The sequence below is a fragment of the Clavelina lepadiformis genome, chromosome 9 (assembly GCF_947623445.1).
Source record: "Clavelina lepadiformis chromosome 9, kaClaLepa1.1, whole genome shotgun sequence".
Lineage (NCBI taxonomy): Eukaryota > Metazoa > Chordata > Ascidiacea > Aplousobranchia > Clavelinidae > Clavelina > Clavelina lepadiformis.
Window position 1 is genome coordinate 4,577,271 of NC_135248.1, and position 18,093 is coordinate 4,595,363.

The following is an 18,093-nucleotide window of genomic DNA, read 5'->3' on the forward strand; positions in this document are numbered from 1 at the left end:
TCAAAAGCGTACGTCGTCGCTTGACACTTTTTACAATCACCTGGTGTTGGACAACTGCAACAGTAATTTCCATATCGCTGTCTCTATTCTTTACTTTACATTTGCCATCACAGAATAAGATACCAACAAATGAATGCATTTTTTGAAATACGTCTGAATGTTGTCCTAATAAGATTGACTGCTTAATATAGTAAAATCACATTTACAACTTATAATTAGCTTTTTCTCTAATAGTTAACGGCCCCCAAATTACTTCATTCGTTTTACTTGCGCAAAATACAGGCTTATGAGATAATTCTTGCAACGTGTTTTAGTCCAAAACTCCAAGCAAAGCGAGTGTTTATTCAAAGCATATTTTTGCACTTCGGCAGCCAATGCATTTAGCTTATTAGTTATTACGTATTCAAATAAGCATTTCTATTTCCAAACCTGCGTTTATTTGACTCAAACATTGTCTAATCATAAACACAGCATGATACATTGTAGAGTAGTAGACCTAGTACTGTAGCAATTAAAGAGAACAATAGGCGCCATATAACGTTGTTAATTTAATGATTGTTGTACTAAGTTATATGAAGAGAGGTACCACATTCTTTTATTTTGTTGGAAAATCTGGCATTATTTTTAAACGTTTTCAACTTACACGATGAAACAAAATCTCTGGGGCTTGGCCATTTGTTCGCTTTTTGTGAATTTAACATGAATTTAGTAACCAGATGTCGCTGAAGCATGCATGATTGAGCAACAGACTCGGTCTGCCTCAGTACTTCTGAAATAAAATTGGGGCTTAACACTTTACAGGATTGTTGTTGGCATTACAAGTTAATTACGTAATAGTATCAAATAATAATAAACTACAAAGAAATTTTTAACTTTATTTTATTTGAATTTGAAAGTAAGTTTTAAATACCGCCCAAAATTTTGTAACTCGTATCATGACAAGATTCATCATGTAAATTATTTTTATTAACAATGTTATTGTCTTAGCTATTTAGGCCTAACCAATGCCTTTTAAAATTTTTATTTAGGCTTGAGAGATTTACATTTACAAATGCTAATTATAGTCTCATTTACTTAAATGTGTATGTGACTTCAATTACAAAACTTTTAGTTATTATTTTATTCGATGCAAAATGCTGGAAACTCAGCGCTTTTAAAATTCAGCGAACTTTTTTATAAAAATGTTTACCATGCAAATAGTGAAGAAAGAAAAATTGTAAAAGAGTTAATGGAAATAAGAAGAACTATGTTTATAAACTATAGTTTTCTTAATTTGCTGATCGTTTTAGTCGAGTAGGTACGGAATAGCGCCACGGCACAATCTTGCTTTTCCAGTCGACCGTGGAGAAAATCACGCCACACAAGTTGACAAGCAAGTTGAAACTAAATAACATGTGATAAACATCGACTGTTGGGTCATCATAGTGAATGGCAAAAATCGAAGAAAATATATCTGAAAGCACGCACACAGCTGCGGTTATAGCAGCCCGCTTTACCACAAGCATCGTCGATTTTGTATCAAAACCTCTTTCGAGCCTTTTGCGACGCTGAACGCACAACGGGTAAATGAAAGTGTACAGAAGCAAAACTTGAAACGTGGTTGTAGACGCAGCTAAGAAAATCCACTTAATTTTGTCTGTTTCTGAATTTGAATTCATTGCATTGCATCCTTTTGGTGTGGTGACATACGGCGATGTGATGAGAAAAATGGTTAAGTTACTGATTACTAAAACGCAAAGAAACGCCAGAGTGGTCCAGTTAACAACTTTTGCTACTTTGTTAACCACTTTCGTTAAAACTTTGTTTGAGTAGAACGACCAGTAAACCCGTAACCACAAAGCAATATAGACTGCGGCAAGCGCCAAAACATAAAACACAAACAAAATTCGAAGATAAATGGCACAAAAAGGTTCAACGACTGGAGCTATCAGTGGTATTTGGACACCGATGTAGATTAAGACGAAAACTGCAGCAATGAGTGTCATCAAGTTAATCATCGATGCTCTCCATTTCTTTTTACTCTTGTTTTGTGAAGCTAAGTATTGAAATAAATATTTTGTTATTAAATAGTAAGGCAAAATAAGCAAAACAATAAATTCATCATCATCAATTCATTCATATATCAATTATAACTATACACATGAATTGTTTAAATTATAGAAATAAACGATACTTTCGTTAACGATCAGGTATCGTTATCATTGGAATCAGGTAATGAAAAAATTGTGCCTAAAATACATGCAAGTCATATGTGTAAAACACAGACGTCGACACCGGTCTTTCAAAGTATGGGTTTTACAAACCTAAACAACCGACCATGAGTTTCCTGGTAAAACCAAAATATGATAACGCGATGATGATATATGACGTCATTGCCAGCCCGAGGAAACTGAATGACAATGAGACTATTCTGAGTGTCATTATTGCATCGCCATCGGAAACAAACGTCGTCGTTTGAGTTGCGTTTAAGAAAGTCTCATTGGTGATGTTTGCTGCATTGATTTTCATGGTTCTAGATCACTGGATGTAGTATTTCGGCAAAACTGTTATTTCAGTCTCAAAAATACCAACAGAAAATAGGCAGAATTTATAAATAATTTGTGAAAATAAGTGTCTAATGTACAAAAAGAGTGTTTATGACCTGTTACAATACAAAACAAGAAGTAAAACTAACCCTTCTTTTGTAAAGTGGCAAACACATGGCTATGATCACATGATAAAGTAAACTTGCATTTTTATTTCTTCTTCTAAATTTCGGTTATCAAAACTAATAACTGTAACATAGCATAAACCATATTAGGTTATTAGGCAATATTATTTCATTACTTTCTTAAAACTTTTGTACTCTAGACTTTAGCTGATGGTCATAAACTGCCCAATAATGGTTAATAACTGATAATAACTTAACGTAAGTAAAGAGCAGTTGTGTCTCCCATAACACTTTTACATTCTTGTAAATTTAGCTGTGATTTGTGGTGTCGTGTTGTCATGTTACCATGTGTACCACAGATCAAATGCCTTAAGTTGCTTGCCGTACTTAACTTTAATGCCTCGACTGACTGTGGTTTTATTTTGTGAATTTCCCAATATTTATATGCTTTTAGACTTTCTATGTTGTGTTTGCAATTTGTTTAAAAATAGCACGACAAAAAAAATACAGAAATCGACACTTGTCTGTCGGGGGCCAAGTCCCAAAAAGTGGAAACGTGAGATGTTTCAGCAACAAAAATTCGTTGAGTGAGATTCATGAGGTTTTTTGCAATTCACAATAACACACATTTTTTCACATATTTTTTTCACACATTCACAAGATAGCACTTCTTATTGAAACATATACGTGCATACAATACTATATTCAGTACAAGTGTGTATATATAGATATACCTATACTTTACTTAGATACAAGTATACCTATACACAGATATATATACTATACAGTACATATATGTATATACACAAAAATCTATAGGTATGCAGAAATCTTTATTTTGAATCCATTCTCAACACCAGTTAAGATAGCTCTCATGTAATTCAAAGATGCGATTAAAGTTTTGCATTTATAATTTTTTATAATACCGTACAAGCATTAAAACAGTTCCAAGTTGTATCTGCAAGCACGCTCCGTAGACAATCTGTTTTGTCTTTTGCAAGTTTGACCTTTGAACTCCAGACGGCTGATCTTGCGTATTGTCTAGATCTGGACCAACATTATTTCAAGAATAACGATTTTATACCAATAGGGTACGTATATCACGTAGCATTATATGCAAGCCAGACACACTGAAATAACAATGCTGTAACGTCGAGTTATATAACTCCAAATGACGTAATAAAAGTCATATAGTAAAGCTTCAGGATAACCTGATTTCTTTGTTCCTAATCTAAAATCTCATTTTTGCAAAGTTTTATCGTATTGAGTTTGAAACACATGCATTTTATGTCATATATGACATGTTATACAGGCCTACAAAACTACGAAATAAATTCCTTTAACATTTATTACTTATTATGACTGCTTCACTGCTGCATTTTGTATGAGCGTATAAACAGTTAAGAAACTAAAACGACGTCAATTTTATTTATTTTTTTTCGATAGAAATGCAAAAGAGAAAAATAAGGTTGTGCACATTGCGATGTGCATAATGTACATTGTGACGTTTGGGCTTCAACGACGGAGTCTGGTAAAGCAACCAAGTCAATAGCTTAAAATACAACAACGCATTTTGCAGATGACCGAATTCTTTCTTATCGTAATAAACCTGGGCGCGTTGCTCGTCTGATGATAGAAAAATATGCTAATCCTGTAGTTAAGCAAAATAAAGAAAGCCGACTCACTATGTCCTAAACAAATCTTTTTAAATTAAAATTCTCGTAAAAGTTGACAGCATTAGAGCAAAAGTTCACATAAGCAATAACGAATACAAAAGGGTAGCGTTATAACTTATAACATCAATTGTAGTAATAAAGTTCGGCATACGACACAAAACTGAAATTTATGATAAAACTGAAATTTACAATCTAGACATCATATACGCTTGATTGCTTATAAAATCATAGCGATACTAAGTTATAAAAAGATAGAATATTTCCTTTCTTGACATCATGCATTATTACAGCAAACTACTGTAGCACGATAAAGCGAAGTCTTTTGTGTTTGACCCAAAGCCCCGGGTTTTCTATAAACTTATAGTCTCGCCAAACAGAAAATCACGAGATTGATTAATCGATTCAAGTTTTAATGTTGCATAACAGTGACATCTGTGTATCTTTTATATTGAGTATGAAGTTGCTATTGCAAATGCAAACAAAACTTTTGTTTATATTTCTACACATTTGACTTTTGATGTTCTCCAGACCGCAGTTATTGACTTGTTTGCGTATCGTCTAATGGTGTAAGGTTATTATTTTAAGGGGTTTAGTTTGGAACATTTATGTTGTTAATCGTTGCACGGTCTAGACTCTGTATCCAAGCTATGTAACTTTATGTTGTGTAAGGGAAGGCTAAATATAATGTGGTACTGTATACCCTATTTCTATTTGCTGTTATGTTCTCTTTTTACAGTAAGATATGAGTTTAGGACCTCAAAGCAATGTGACAAATTTACAAAATTAAAAGTTTCGATTTTGACAGAAATCTCTAAGTCGTGTGTTGGTTAACAATAAAGTGGCACAAATTTTGTTTGTAAATGAGCGGTAACTGCAAAATAGAAAGAAAGGATCACTCTAAACATATCGTGACATGAGCAAGGTTCACTCACTGCGATCGTGATGTAGGCCTATCGCACGTTAAAGTGTCAGTAATACACATCTGATGGTCGTCCTGGAAAGTAAAAATTTACATAAACTTATATCACGAACAATGGACTAACAAAGCGTGGTGCACCATTTTGGACTTTCTTTTACTCATGCTGCAGAAGCTCCAAGCTTCCCGTTAACGGTAGATTTACCACTGTGCAAAACTTTTAAAAATCTTTTGACTTCTCCTCGTAGAAACTAATGCAAATATTGTCGGATCAAACAGTTCACATTTGGTAGTAGAATGAGTTTTGCCAGAAATGGCATCACTTTCAGTGTATAAGAGAACCTGTAAGGTGTAAATAAACAGCAACAAAGCTACTCAACTGCTGTGATATAAATAAAAAATAGCATCTATGACGTAACCCGTAACGTGTCTACCAGAGAACGTAAACCTCACACAAACGATAAAAAACGAGACTGCAAAGGTAAAAAATTAAAAAAGTAAAACATACAACTTTAATAAATATTTTCTAAGTAATACATCGAAAAAAAATGATGCCTTTGGTTGTATAGTAAGACAAAGCGTGAAATTATAGTTACTTATGGACTGCAGTTCAGTGTAAAGTTTATACTATAATATAAACTACACTATACCCGGTGATAACTATAAATCATGTTATTATCGGGCAGCAGGACTGGATAATTATCTCAAGCATGTAGAGATTTATTTTATTTTGGAAAGTGGAGTGACACTTATATTGATGTCGAATGTCACTGTATTAAAACGTGCGTTTTCAGGCCGTTTTGAATATGGCGTCCCCATGTGTATGTTCTATCCTGCAGAAAAGCTGTATTTATTCACAACCTTACCGCCTATCTAACACAACAGACCGCGTGACCTCCATACAGTGAAATAGCCACTTCGTAGCGCTTAATAAGCAGTGCAACAGGAGTTTACTGACTATGATAGGGAACCTTGGCAACGGTCTTAGGCACTTCAAACCTGGACAGCAAACAAGCTTGTACAATTACCGAAGGAGTTTCGTTTACTTTAACAAGGCGCTCAGCATCGAACACTAGTAGGCACTACAGAGTTGCATTAGTTTCTTTCCACACATTAAAGTATAAGCAGAGAATACATACAGGGTTCGCACGTTTAAATAATTCGCATTTACCAAGTTATCCTGGAACACAGGGTAGTTTTCATACATTAGCAGGATAAATAGCTTAAAACTGTAAACTAAAGCATTGTAATGTCTTTTACTTTGCCATGGCAACATATTATATTCGGTTTTGTATTTATTGAGACTTTGTTATTTGCTTATGGAATTGTGTTCTTGGGAACGTTGAATTATGACATTTTAAAATATAATTTTTATTGTCATGCTTTTTTTGCACCTGAAGGCCACAGAATAGGGATTCTGATCCCTAGGATGGTGCTTCTTTTGGTGGTTTTTATTTTAACCATCAATGTGCACATCAGCAATCCCTATATCATCTCTATTTGTTTCGATTTAACTATTGATTTTCTGTGATGTTGTTATGGTGTGTGAAAGTTTTTTGCTTTACTTTAGTTACTACGTAATATTTTTGTCAATGTAAGCATTTATTGGGTTTGGTGGCTGTGCTCTCATCATTATAGCACAACTGTGCAATTAACACCTTGCGCGTTGTAAGCTTTCGGGGTTTGCCATATTTTCCCGTTCGTTGATTGTCTGTGAGCATCTTTTCGTGTTGTTTTGCTGTAACAAATTTATCAGCTCCCCACAGTCAATGGCGAACAATATAATAAATAAATAAATAAAATGGCAATGAGGAGTTTCAAACAACTGATCTCATCATTTAGAACAGGTAAATCACTTCCAAACTCATCACTTCCCACTTTATTGCGTCACTATGGAATTGTGGTTATAGATACCACTCATAAAAGTGGTAAAACCTTTTTATCACTGGTTAGTCATAGAATGAAAGAGAGAAAATGGTTATGCTCGAGTGATTTTGAACCAGTGGGTCGGCAAGATGAAACTTTTTTCTACAATCCAGAAGAAGAAACCCCCTCTCTCTCTCTCTTATTCTAACGGTGATAAAAAGACTCTATCTGTAAAAGTGTTGTAATGAGAGACCGGCAGGAAACACCACAATCAAGTAAAAAAGATAAACATGGCGATGTTACACTACACATTGACGTTGTAATACGTATAATAACTTCAGTGTCCTATTAAAGGTTGATCAGCGGATAAGCATAAACTAGCAAGTTATTGTGGAAGTTCTTCGTTACGCTTCCTAGTATGCGGCGGTTTACTCTATAACTTTAACACTAAAGCGAACTTCCAAATAACAACGGGTTGCCTGAAGCTGCAAACCAACAGAGAAAGTGGATAATTTCGGAAGAAAATAGTATCAAGCTTGTTTTCGCTTCACAACCATTCTTGCAGTTACTTATAGCTCACTTTCAATTTTTTTACTTTTTGCTGTTCTTAGCAGTGGCGGACGAAAAGTTTTCAGGAATTTTGTAACACAGAAGCAGTAAATAGCTACTTGATAAAATGCGTAACAAAACAAAAATTTTCATCGTCGTTCGTTTGATTCAAACAAGCAGACGAATATATATTACAGCAAAGCGACCCTTCAGGCGTTGTACTTCAAACACCTTCGACATATACGCACAACTTGTTTTATTATCGAGAGAGTTTATTATCACAAAGCAAAGCGTAAAATACTTAAGTAGGCCTACATGGAAATAAGGACACAAAATTATGGAACAGGAATAAACTAAATTATTGGCGGCAATAAACCCAGCTTATGTACAAGAAAACATTTTAATAAAAATTGAATTTTCAAAAATAAAACCGTTAGAAATATTTTGTACCTCAAACTCATTAAAAGATAACTTAATATAACTATATATATAAATAATCCTATAGCCTAAAAATCAGTCTTATCTTAAAGGGGAAAAGCATCAAATTACCGAAAAGTCAAATGTCAAATACTTGCAGAGAAGATTACTAAAGATTTATATCCTAAAGTCAACGATAGCTTCGGGCATTGCCAGTTGACTCATAACAGAATTATTTCTTTGAGTTATTTGTCACGCCTCAGACAAATCAGCTAAGTAGAACTTAGGAAATGTCACATGTTTTTTTTGTTCGAACTAAACAAGCTAATGTTTTAAGCTAATGTTTGAAAGTAATTGGTAAACATGTTCAAATTCTTCGATTTTTTCCAGGTTATTACAGCGATTTCCAACACAGCAAAAATGACAAGTTGAATCCTACATATCAAAAAATTTTGATTATACAATAGTATTATATAACAGAACAATTTTTTGTTGGTAGCCTATAACTTGTACCATATTTGTTTGTTGATAAAGGTACTTTATGAAATACACTGCTTGTAAAGTTGTAATGGTACCTGCAGGGCATACGTTCACAATAAATAAAAATGTTACTTTAGAAACTTTAGAACAAAAAGAATTAATCTATCAAGATTTGCAAAAAAATTGTCTCATTGTGACAGTAAATTCTTTTTGCCCCGCTATTTATAATTTATTATGGTTTGCTTATTATAAATTAAATTTATTACATATATCCATGAAATACAATTAGTACGTCTTATTAAACTGTAGAAAAGTATGTATTACGATGAAGAATTCATTAAAAAAAATCCATTAAATTTAATACATTTTGTTGATTATGCAGTAAAATAATTTCCTTTTAAAAAAAATTTTACATTGCGTACATTTTATATTTCACATTGTGGATTTAACAAGTTTAGTTTGAAAGTAATCCACTTACTTCCGTGCGAAAGTTTTTGCAAAATCGCAAATTATGGCCTTCCAGCTTACTACACGTTTCTGCCTCAACACAAGCTTTTTCTATAGTTGTCGATCCTTTGTTGATGCTGAACGTGGTGATGCACATTTCCTATGTAAAAATGTTATCGTAAACGATACATAAGCAATGGTAGAAGGTTATTGTATTTTTGGCTGTCCAAGTGCTTTTTTAAGCCTAAAAGTTTCCAGTGCAATTTTATCATTAGTTAATGTCACTGCATGTATTTTGACTATATAACAGAGTCATAAGCAAGTCATCAAACTCGAGCCGCAAGTCAAGTCATTTACCTTTTAAAACTCAAGCCAAGTCCAATCTTTTGGTATAATTGACTCGAGTCATTTGGTGAATAAAACTCGAGTCAAGAAACGTTTAAGATTATTACAAAATTTGCGTCATTTAGTTGCCCCGCACGCGTTCGTAGACAAATAAAATCATTTTAAGTTACACCTTAATGTATTTAGACCAAGAAATAGAGATTTGTTTTATCTGCTGAAACGTACTACAAACAAACCGACTAGAGTCATTTCAAATATTGGCTCGAGTCAAGTCAAATCATTTTACGCACTTTTTTAGAAAGAGACTCGAGTTAAGTAAAGTCTTGGCAAAAAGTGACTCGACATCACGACTCTGCTACATAACAAAATTTTTAACTGTTTAAAACGTTAGATAGTGATAATATTACTGCACATAACATAACTTTTTGAGATGAGCGGAAAGCAATAATTTACCAGGGGGATATTTACCTCTTTGTTAGAGCAGGTTTGGATTTTGTATTCGCCGTTTCGACCACCGTAACATACTTCAGTTTTGTTTGGGAACTGCCAAAATTTTTCGTTACCTTTAACATACCACAAATACATATAATTTGACGTGAGATTACTGTATAGGAACACAACATTATGCAGGTTTTGCACGTTTTATTTATCTCCGTGAAGTCTTGCATGTTGAAAGAGAGCGGTTGAAAACAAAATATTTATATAGATCATTAGCAATTATATTTGCTCGCTGTGTACATTAAAATGGTGGCCGACAGGAAAAACTTTACAACTTATTCCATATAGGTTTGTTTAACACCATTTAAACAATGATATACGCATAATAACAGTATTCGAAACAAGTACAGAATACAGTAAACAGTACAGCAAACTATAGAAAACTACAGTAAACTACAGTAAACTATAGAAGTTAAAATTACAGTCACAGTTTGCGAAATGTGATGTTAACGTTTACTACAGTATAAGATTTGGAAACTTAATAAATCGATTACCGATCGATCGTGCTTTGCATTATACCAACAGAAACAACAAACATTGTAGATTTGTCAAGATTTAAACAATTTAAAATCGCACAAAAACATCGTACTTACTTGTACTTTGTTTGGTCTCAGTTATAACAGTGCAAAGAAAAACCATAATCCAACAAAAGCAATTGATCTGTGGAGACCACGTCATTCTTGCTTTCTTTCAAATGAGTTGTCCTTTTCCCAACCGTGCAAACTATAACATTATGAGCTACCCTGTCTCATGAAAATACAAATAACTTAACTGAAAGTTAGAAAAAGTTGCTTAAAAGGTTATATGGTGGTTTATCTTTGTAAACCTTAACATGAGAATGTTATCCGTGGTAAATAAAAGCGGCGTCTTTTAATCTTTTGACAGATTCGTCAGAAGAAATGTCATCACCCGAGGCACATACATTATACATACATGTATACGTTGGCTTCCTACGTATCGTATAAACACGTCTATTTGGTAGGCCTAAACACAAGATTAGACTATTACCAAACAACTCTATACTGCTTTGTATGACAGGCGTATTCCTTCCTTAACTTGTACTTTAACTAGAAAAACTTTATCTACATAAGGCTCCTGTATACCCCGAAACAAATTACACGCTTGAGACTGTTGGGGGACATGGAAACGACTTTAAAACCCTTTTGTGTCCTGACATACCTATGGCGTGAGATAAATAAACAAAACGAGAAAATATGACAACGAGTGTATATAAATCTCGATCGGTTTGTTTCTGCAAACAATATCGCCTTAATTATCGGACTTACAAAGAAGATATAGCTTATTAGTAGTACAAATAAACAGCTGTGCCTTGGGCACAATTATAATCGCGCTATCTTCATTCCCCTTTTGCTTGTGACTTAATCAGTTAATTACAGTAGAAGGTTAAGCTTTGCTTTGCAAACTTTAAGGAGAAAATGACCCTTCGTGTTTGTATTAATTTCCATGTTCAATTATAGGCTATTAGGCTATATAATTTTCCTTTATGTACTTAGCCCGCACGTGATGCAGTTATAATTCATATGTCGCCCTACTAATTATGTATTATGTGAAGATTACGTTTGCAGAGTTAGTTCGGTATAATTTAAAGATAAAAAATTCTTCAAAAGTACATCTTATTGCAAATTTTTCAAATTAAAAGATTCAAAATTCATTTAACTTTTAGTAAGTCGCTTTTTTCAAGCCCTAAACCGAAAATGATTAAATTTATTTATAGATTTGTTTAAATCAATGACATAAAAAATTTGTGGCATACATAATGCGTATAATTATAATTTGGATTAGATATCCGAGTCGTAATAAAAACAAATATACGACAAGCGACACTTACAAGCTTCACACCGGGAGTATATAAATATTATAGTAAAACCAACTACAATTACACTTTCCTCCAATTCGGGGATAATTGCATATTCGGTTGAACAGCAAGCGCATAACTGCTGCTGGGTGAGGCGACCGGTCAGAAAGTTTAGAAAAATGCTAAAGCTTAAACTTATTGCACGGAAAATCGCAAAAAAACGACCAACATCTTCGTGGAGCCAGTGGATAAAAATATTGATAGAGATGACGAGAAGAAGCACTGTATAGCAACAAATTGCTCAAAATGATTCGAGAAATTGAAGAAATATAAAAATTAATTTTGTCGTTTGAATGTTTTGAATTGTGGTTTTTAACCGTTGGATAAGTTTATGCTGGTTGAAAAATTAATGCAAATCTACAATAAAGCGGTCCGTGTTTGCAAAGGCGGTAATTCTGGGTAAGATTTATGTAATGTACTTCAGTATTTTTACCGTATTTGCTATATCATGAGGGTCAACCGTACTGCTCCATGATTTTAAACATGGTAACATTAATATTGCAACTTTTTTAATAACTTTTACTCTCATTCTTTTTGTATGTTTCAGTGCTACATGGCAAAATCTCTTTTTTTTTGCTAAAACGTTGATGCAAGGCGATGGCAATTACCATATCAGATGGCCGGAAGCTCTTCACGTTTTGTGATCATGGAAGATCGATCAAAGAAGTCATGATGCAAACTTGAAAAGTTTTTAAATTGCGACAGCATAGCATTTCACTTATCTGTGCCACGACAGAAAGACAAATAAGTCTGCAGAAAAGTATTTCTTTTTGCATCGCATCAATCATCATCAAAACATCAATCGCTAGTGTTAGAACATGAGTACCGAAATTTAATTCATTTGTTTAACATTGTGACACACAGCATTTATAATAATTTCTGTATATAACGATTACAATGCGAGATATGACCATCTGAAGACGTATTTGAAGCTCTCCGACTTTGTGACTTGCGTATGTATAATGTTGTGTGTATGTTTTTGACTAAATCACACGTACGGTCATGCCGGTTGCCATACTATCATACCACACTGTCTGCCGGCAGGTAGGAGCTACATGTGACGACACCATACTGTAAATGATTTTAATGATTTAATTGATAATAATTTATTGGCATGATTTTAATCTATCAGCTTGGGAAATCTTTTTTCAATGGATTTGTATCAGTCGAGTTCCTAAATATTGGTTTTCAAATTTCATGATTGACTGCTAAAGCATTCATGGAAATATCAGCAAGGTATTTTACTGTAGTAAAAGTTTTAGATATTTTCTATGTGTAAAGATAATGTAATGACCCTTTTCGCTTATGAATATATTGTTTTAAACAGAAGAGTTTGTCAGAAATATAAACCACACGCACTAACACCACTTTTTTGTCACAATTGTTTGTCATATTTAAGTTGATATGGTCATCTGTAGTGCATAAAAGAATCTAATAACAAGGTTTGGGTGCTTAAAACTTACTACTAGGTCAAATATTTCTCACATACGCTTCAAGCGACACGGCATGTAATTGTAATGTAAACATACGACTCAAGTGCACGAAAAATGCATACTGAGTATATGTCCAGGTATCGAAAAAGATAACACACGCCGTCGCGTCCTACCTTTTCAGTTCTGGATAAGGTGAAATGCGAAAAACGGTTTTTCGCGGTACCAAGTGACGCGCTAAACTCTGCTTGATTTGACTAAACTTCATACCCAATTCAACCTAAAATGTTACAAGCGAGCGTCAAAAATGGCGGCATGCGCCAGAGTACATTTTCTGGAATGTTGAATCGTGACCTCATCAAGACCAAATTCTTCTCTGTATCATTCGATCTGGTCATTCTTTCGTCATAACCTCATGACGTCATAACCTACTGTACATCAGGTATATAATGTATGATATTAATGTATTAAAATATATAGCATTAATGTATTGGGTTCGTATATGACAACATGTGCATTTTGAGAAACTTTGTATAGCTGTATAATAGCTGTCGCGAATGTTATACAAATACAGTGACGTTTGGGATAAACGCTTGTTCCAAATGATCAAGTATAGATTACCATTATTATCAGCGTAAAATCTTTCGGAATGGATTTTACCACTTTGTGCAGTTCAGCTGGTTGTTGATCATACCAATTTTTAAGTGTAACGTAAGTGACATACAGTGGCGTGTTTAGGATTGCGATGAGGGAGGCAAAAGTTTTTAAAAGCTGGGTCTAAAATCTCTATGTTTTTATTTCCCACCTAAAAGACGCTAAGCTTAAAGATTTTGGGTTTTTACGCTCCAGAAACTGCTTTAAAATGCCCTAAAATGAAATGTATTTTCATATTTACACGGCCAATAGCAGCTAGCTTATAATACACTCTTTTGAAACGCCGTGTAAAACAATTAATTAAAGTTGTATACAACAATTTTGAAATGCCGTATTCAAGCCTATTATACGTTTTCCGAAAGGTTATAGCTGATAAGCAGTCGCAAACAAGAAAATGTGATAAAAGAAAAATTAAATCGTAAAAAAATTAGCGGCCTAAAACGTTGGGTTCGTAAGGGGGTCCATGGCCCAATAGTGCTAGATGTAGTGATGTGTCAAATAGGTACGATCAAAGCTTTTCTCGGGCATAGTTGACATTGTCCTTATCACTGATTGCATCGTAGATGTTGTTAAGCACTTTCAAACACTCACAGAACTCTGAACACTTTTCACTGTCTTAATCTCATTTACAGCAATCCTAATTGGTTGTTATCCTCAGCATGGTACAAAGTAACGCATGGTCGATGTTGCAGACGGTACAGTAGAGCAATATTAGCATTTATTCTATCGTCATTGTTCGAACATTCCAGAAAGATCGAAACATGAAATTTTTTATGAATGCAAATTATGCATTATGTTAAAGTCTGACTCAGTTCAGTTTTTTGTAAAGACTTGCCCGAACTTGTGTTTTGTTGTTTGAAAGTTCTATTACCTGATATAGACTTAAATGCCTCAGGAAAGAATTGCGAAAAAGTCAACAAGTCATGCTTGCCCAACAGATCAATAAAAAACCAAAGGAGCGCCCAAGAATTAGGTGGTAAAACTACATCACTGACCTGGATTGGTCACGATCCAAGTTTTTCTTTACTCAACCTTGTAAAAAAAAAATGTTTAGGGAACTCTAAAAGCTGCTGCCCCCACAACTCTCTTGAGGGAATAAATTGGGTTCCCAAAAAAGTGTATGTGTATAGATGTTAAATATACTATATTATTAAAATTTACGTTATGTGCATGTTATAGATATTAACGATAATTGTAAACGTTACCTTCACCGATTATGCAAATATAATACCTATAAGGTTAAGATACAGCAAACGTTAAAAATTTTGAGACAAAGCAATTGCTATTAACAAATCAATGAATCTGGTTTGCCATTTTAAAATTACTACGTCGCGGAAAGACTATCCTATAGTTTTATGTCTAAAAATTATATAGATAAGTCGTTTACCCGATGTTTGTTCATTGCAATTATATTCCTAAGATCACACGCAGTCTGAATTAAGGTGTATGACGTATACTGACGTGCCATCACAGCCTATACTGTGTTATCAAGGATTTCCTCAAAGCAACGATGGGTATATAAAAAGACAGTACTAGGATAGCGTTGGAAAAGTTGGCAGAATCATTGAAGAAACAATTTTTGCAAATAGTCTGTTTGCCAATTTTTTTTCGTCTGATTGTTCACCACACAGAAACAAGAGGTAGGACAGGCTACGTTAGATTCTGTAAATTTCTTGGCTTTCACGGTTGCTGCATTTTAACTACAATTTCCTTGAGCCTACTGATTAGCACGTCCTACACATCGACGCTGAGTGTAGGAGGTGTTCCAAAATGTGTGGTTAAATTTACTGGATTGACGTGTCTGTGGAGGCATCAAGTGATTAATCGAATTTCACTAAGGTTAGAAAACAAGTACAAATTGAACCAGAATGAGTCCGAAGCTTTGAAACTAGAAAAACATTTCACAAAGATTGAGATTATAAGCAGCTCGCTAGTTTATGTAAGGGATTGATATTAACAATTAGGCCTATCCTTCACAGTTACCTTCGGCAGACTAGGGGAGTTTGATGTCAGTATGGCTAAGATATACTGCAATTAAAAAAATACACTGAGACAGCGCAATTGCTGTGAACAAATTAATGAAACCGGTTTGTCCTAATAAAATCACTAAACATGACGGAGAAGCTGATTTTATCTTTTTTCATCCTGATTTTAATTCTTTAAATTAGGTATGAAGGGCGTCCAATGTTTGTTGAAACGTCTTCATAATTTCATAATTTTAGTCTTAAAGTCACATGCAGTCTGAAGGTGGATGACGTGAGTGCCATCGTCACCTGCTTGCCATCAAAGATTTTCTCAAAGCAACGATGTTTGCCATATACAGTATTTAACAGACTTCGTGAGAAAAATGCGTTTCAGAATTAATGCGGCTTGCAGTGAGATCTCTACAAACAATTTTCAGATTAAATCAGAGCTCTTGTGCTTTGTATGTTTCAAATTAAAAGTTTGTGTAGGTGAGAAAGGAAAGTTAAAGATTGTCTTTTTTAGTTTTCAGTGTGTGACCTGCAACTTGCAACCGTAAAAGTCTTATAATGGTTACGAATGAAACAACTATGTCTGCATTGGCATCTATGTCCACTTTTTTACCTATTACAAACGGAACCGCTTCACCAGAACTAGAAATAAAAGAGGCTAATACGGAGAGGATTGCATCCATGACATTCATTTCTTTTGCAACCTTGCTACTCGTCTACATAATCATTGCCATTGGATATTACGGACACAAAAATAAGTTAATGAGTTTTAAAGGTAAGTCTAAAAGAGAAAAAGCGAGACGACCCCAAATGCTACTTATTGATTTGTTGCTTGATAGACAGATGTTAAACCACTTCTGTTCTTCGAACTTCAATTATACATAGTTCACTAAATGCTTTTCGTTGTTGTATCAGACAAAACAAGAGGAACTGAAGCACTCATCAATTTTTTAACATTTCTTGCTGCATTTTTCCCACTTATTTATGCCGCTTCGGAATTGCCACTCATCGTACCTCAAAAAGAGCCTTTTTGTGCCAATTATCATAAAATAAAAATTGTCAGCTTTACAATGGCAATTTTCTTAGATTATTTTACTCTATGGTACAGAGTTTATTCAGTATTTTATTCCCATCCAGTTATAAAAACAATAATCGCTAAGAAAGCAAGATATTTAAACTACATTTCCCTAATAATTTTATTTATCATAGTGCCTATGAATTGCATCATATTTTTGTTATCTCCTACCTTAGTAACGACATCTGTCGGTTGCTTCTCACCAGAAGGAACTGGTCAACAAAAAATCCGTTGGGTTGTTTTGGCTGCTAGTACTTTGACCTTACAGATTCTGTTATTGATATCTTTCATTTATCCTTTACGTATACATGAACGTAAAATGGCTGATCGAGGATTCGATGTAAAGTTTACGACATCCGTCATAAAACGAGCTGCCATTACCGCTGGAGTGTGTGTACTTTCGGACATCCTAAATTCATTCTTCGCAATATTTTACAAACATCATACAACTTATGTTAATTATGTTATTTATACTTCTGACCTCCTTATAAACTTGATTGCAGTTATTATGTCAGACAGGAATTGGAAAAATAAGCTATTTCCATGGCGATGTTGCGCAATGACCAGAAGTTAGGACACTGTCCAGTAATAGCCAGTTCAAAACAAAACAATGTCTTGTTATGAGAAAACATTTGTTCTAAGATTAAGTTTGGTTTGATGTCGTTATATCGTAAACTTCGAATCTACTGCTTGCATTTTTAGATAACCAGGACTTCGTGGTTTTGTAGCATTTCCTTCTTACAGCCTTTACTGTCCCTTACGGATGTGCAAATAATTTATTTTGTTTTAAATTGTGAGTGAACCTATTTGTCTGCTTAAAACACATTGTCCATTTTATGTTTGTTACTTAATACCGCAATATTTACATGTGTGTGTTTTAAGTATTTTTCTATATGCATGTTTTAACAAGTGTTATATATTCACGTTTTAAATGCTTTGTATATGTAGTCATTTGTTTGTCTTACACTTTTGCATACGGATATATTTATAGTGGACCAGTTGGATGCCTTTGGAGTACCTTTGGCAAACTGCATTGGTCTGTATCCAACTTATTTTGCCTCATCCAATACATAGGCAATATACTTCAACTTAAATCTCATATGCTCTAGAGTCTAGAGTAGTGATTCATTCTAATGATTCACTTTTCATTCGTGTGATATACACCATAGTTATGTGTCGTAAACAGGTTTAGTGCTTTAAGGTATGGCCTAACGACTACCGGAAATATCTAAAGTTTACAA

General features: G+C 34.1%; 3 protein-coding genes across 4 annotated transcripts; 1 reads left to right on the forward strand and 2 right to left on the reverse strand.

Moving 5' to 3' along the window:
- Window positions 1-1,214: 1,214 nt before the first annotated feature.
- LOC143470991 (uncharacterized) lies at window positions 1,215-2,221 on the reverse strand. Its single transcript, XM_076969300.1, has one exon. The coding sequence runs from the start codon at window positions 1,995-1,997 to the stop codon at window positions 1,269-1,271; it is 729 nt and encodes a 242-aa protein (XP_076825415.1). The 5' UTR covers window positions 1,998-2,221; the 3' UTR covers window positions 1,215-1,268.
- Window positions 2,222-7,094: 4,873 nt separating this feature from the next.
- LOC143469992 (uncharacterized) lies at window positions 7,095-10,673 on the reverse strand. The gene is made up of 4 exons (XM_076967817.1): window positions 10,438-10,673; window positions 9,815-9,909; window positions 9,033-9,161; window positions 7,095-8,509 (listed from the first exon to the last, which is right to left on the reverse strand). The coding sequence occupies exons 1-4, from the start codon at window positions 10,520-10,522 to the stop codon at window positions 8,399-8,401; spliced, it is 420 nt and encodes a 139-aa protein (XP_076823932.1). The 5' UTR covers window positions 10,523-10,673; the 3' UTR covers window positions 7,095-8,398.
- Window positions 10,674-15,985: 5,312 nt separating this feature from the next.
- Window positions 15,986-17,915, forward strand: LOC143470691 (uncharacterized). Of its 2 annotated transcripts, XM_076968957.1 has the most exons (3): window positions 15,986-16,179; window positions 16,292-16,552; window positions 16,693-17,915. In XM_076968957.1, the coding sequence occupies exons 2-3, from the start codon at window positions 16,336-16,338 to the stop codon at window positions 17,424-17,426; spliced, it is 951 nt and encodes a 316-aa protein (XP_076825072.1). In that variant the 5' UTR covers window positions 15,986-16,179; window positions 16,292-16,335; the 3' UTR covers window positions 17,427-17,915. The 2 variants fall into 2 exon arrangements, with proteins under 2 accessions (XP_076825072.1, XP_076825071.1); XM_076968956.1 differs by having other exon boundaries at window positions 15,986-16,552.
- Window positions 17,916-18,093: the final 178 nt, after the last annotated feature.

Excerpts from the sequence above, each read along its gene's own strand:
- LOC143469992 (XM_076967817.1), bottom strand. The coding sequence starts at position 10,522 with ATGACGTGGTCTCCACAGATCAATTGCTTTTGTTGGATTATGGTTTTT. Across the intron at positions 9,162-9,814 it reads AAACCTGCTCTAACAAAGAG|GAAATGTGCATCACCACGTT; the intron begins GTAAATATCCCC and ends ATTTTTACATAG. Across the intron at positions 8,510-9,032 it reads GCAAAAACTTTCGCACGGAA|GATTCAACTTGTCATTTTTG; the intron begins GTAAGTGGATTA and ends TTTGATATGTAG.
- LOC143470691 (XM_076968956.1), top strand. The coding sequence starts at position 16,336 with ATGGTTACGAATGAAACAACTATGTCTGCATTGGCATCTATGTCCACT. Across the intron at positions 16,553-16,692 it reads TAAGTTAATGAGTTTTAAAG|ACAAAACAAGAGGAACTGAA; the intron begins GTAAGTCTAAAA and ends TTGTTGTATCAG.
- LOC143470991 (XM_076969300.1), bottom strand. The coding sequence starts at position 1,997 with ATGATTAACTTGATGACACTCATTGCTGCAGTTTTCGTCTTAATCTAC.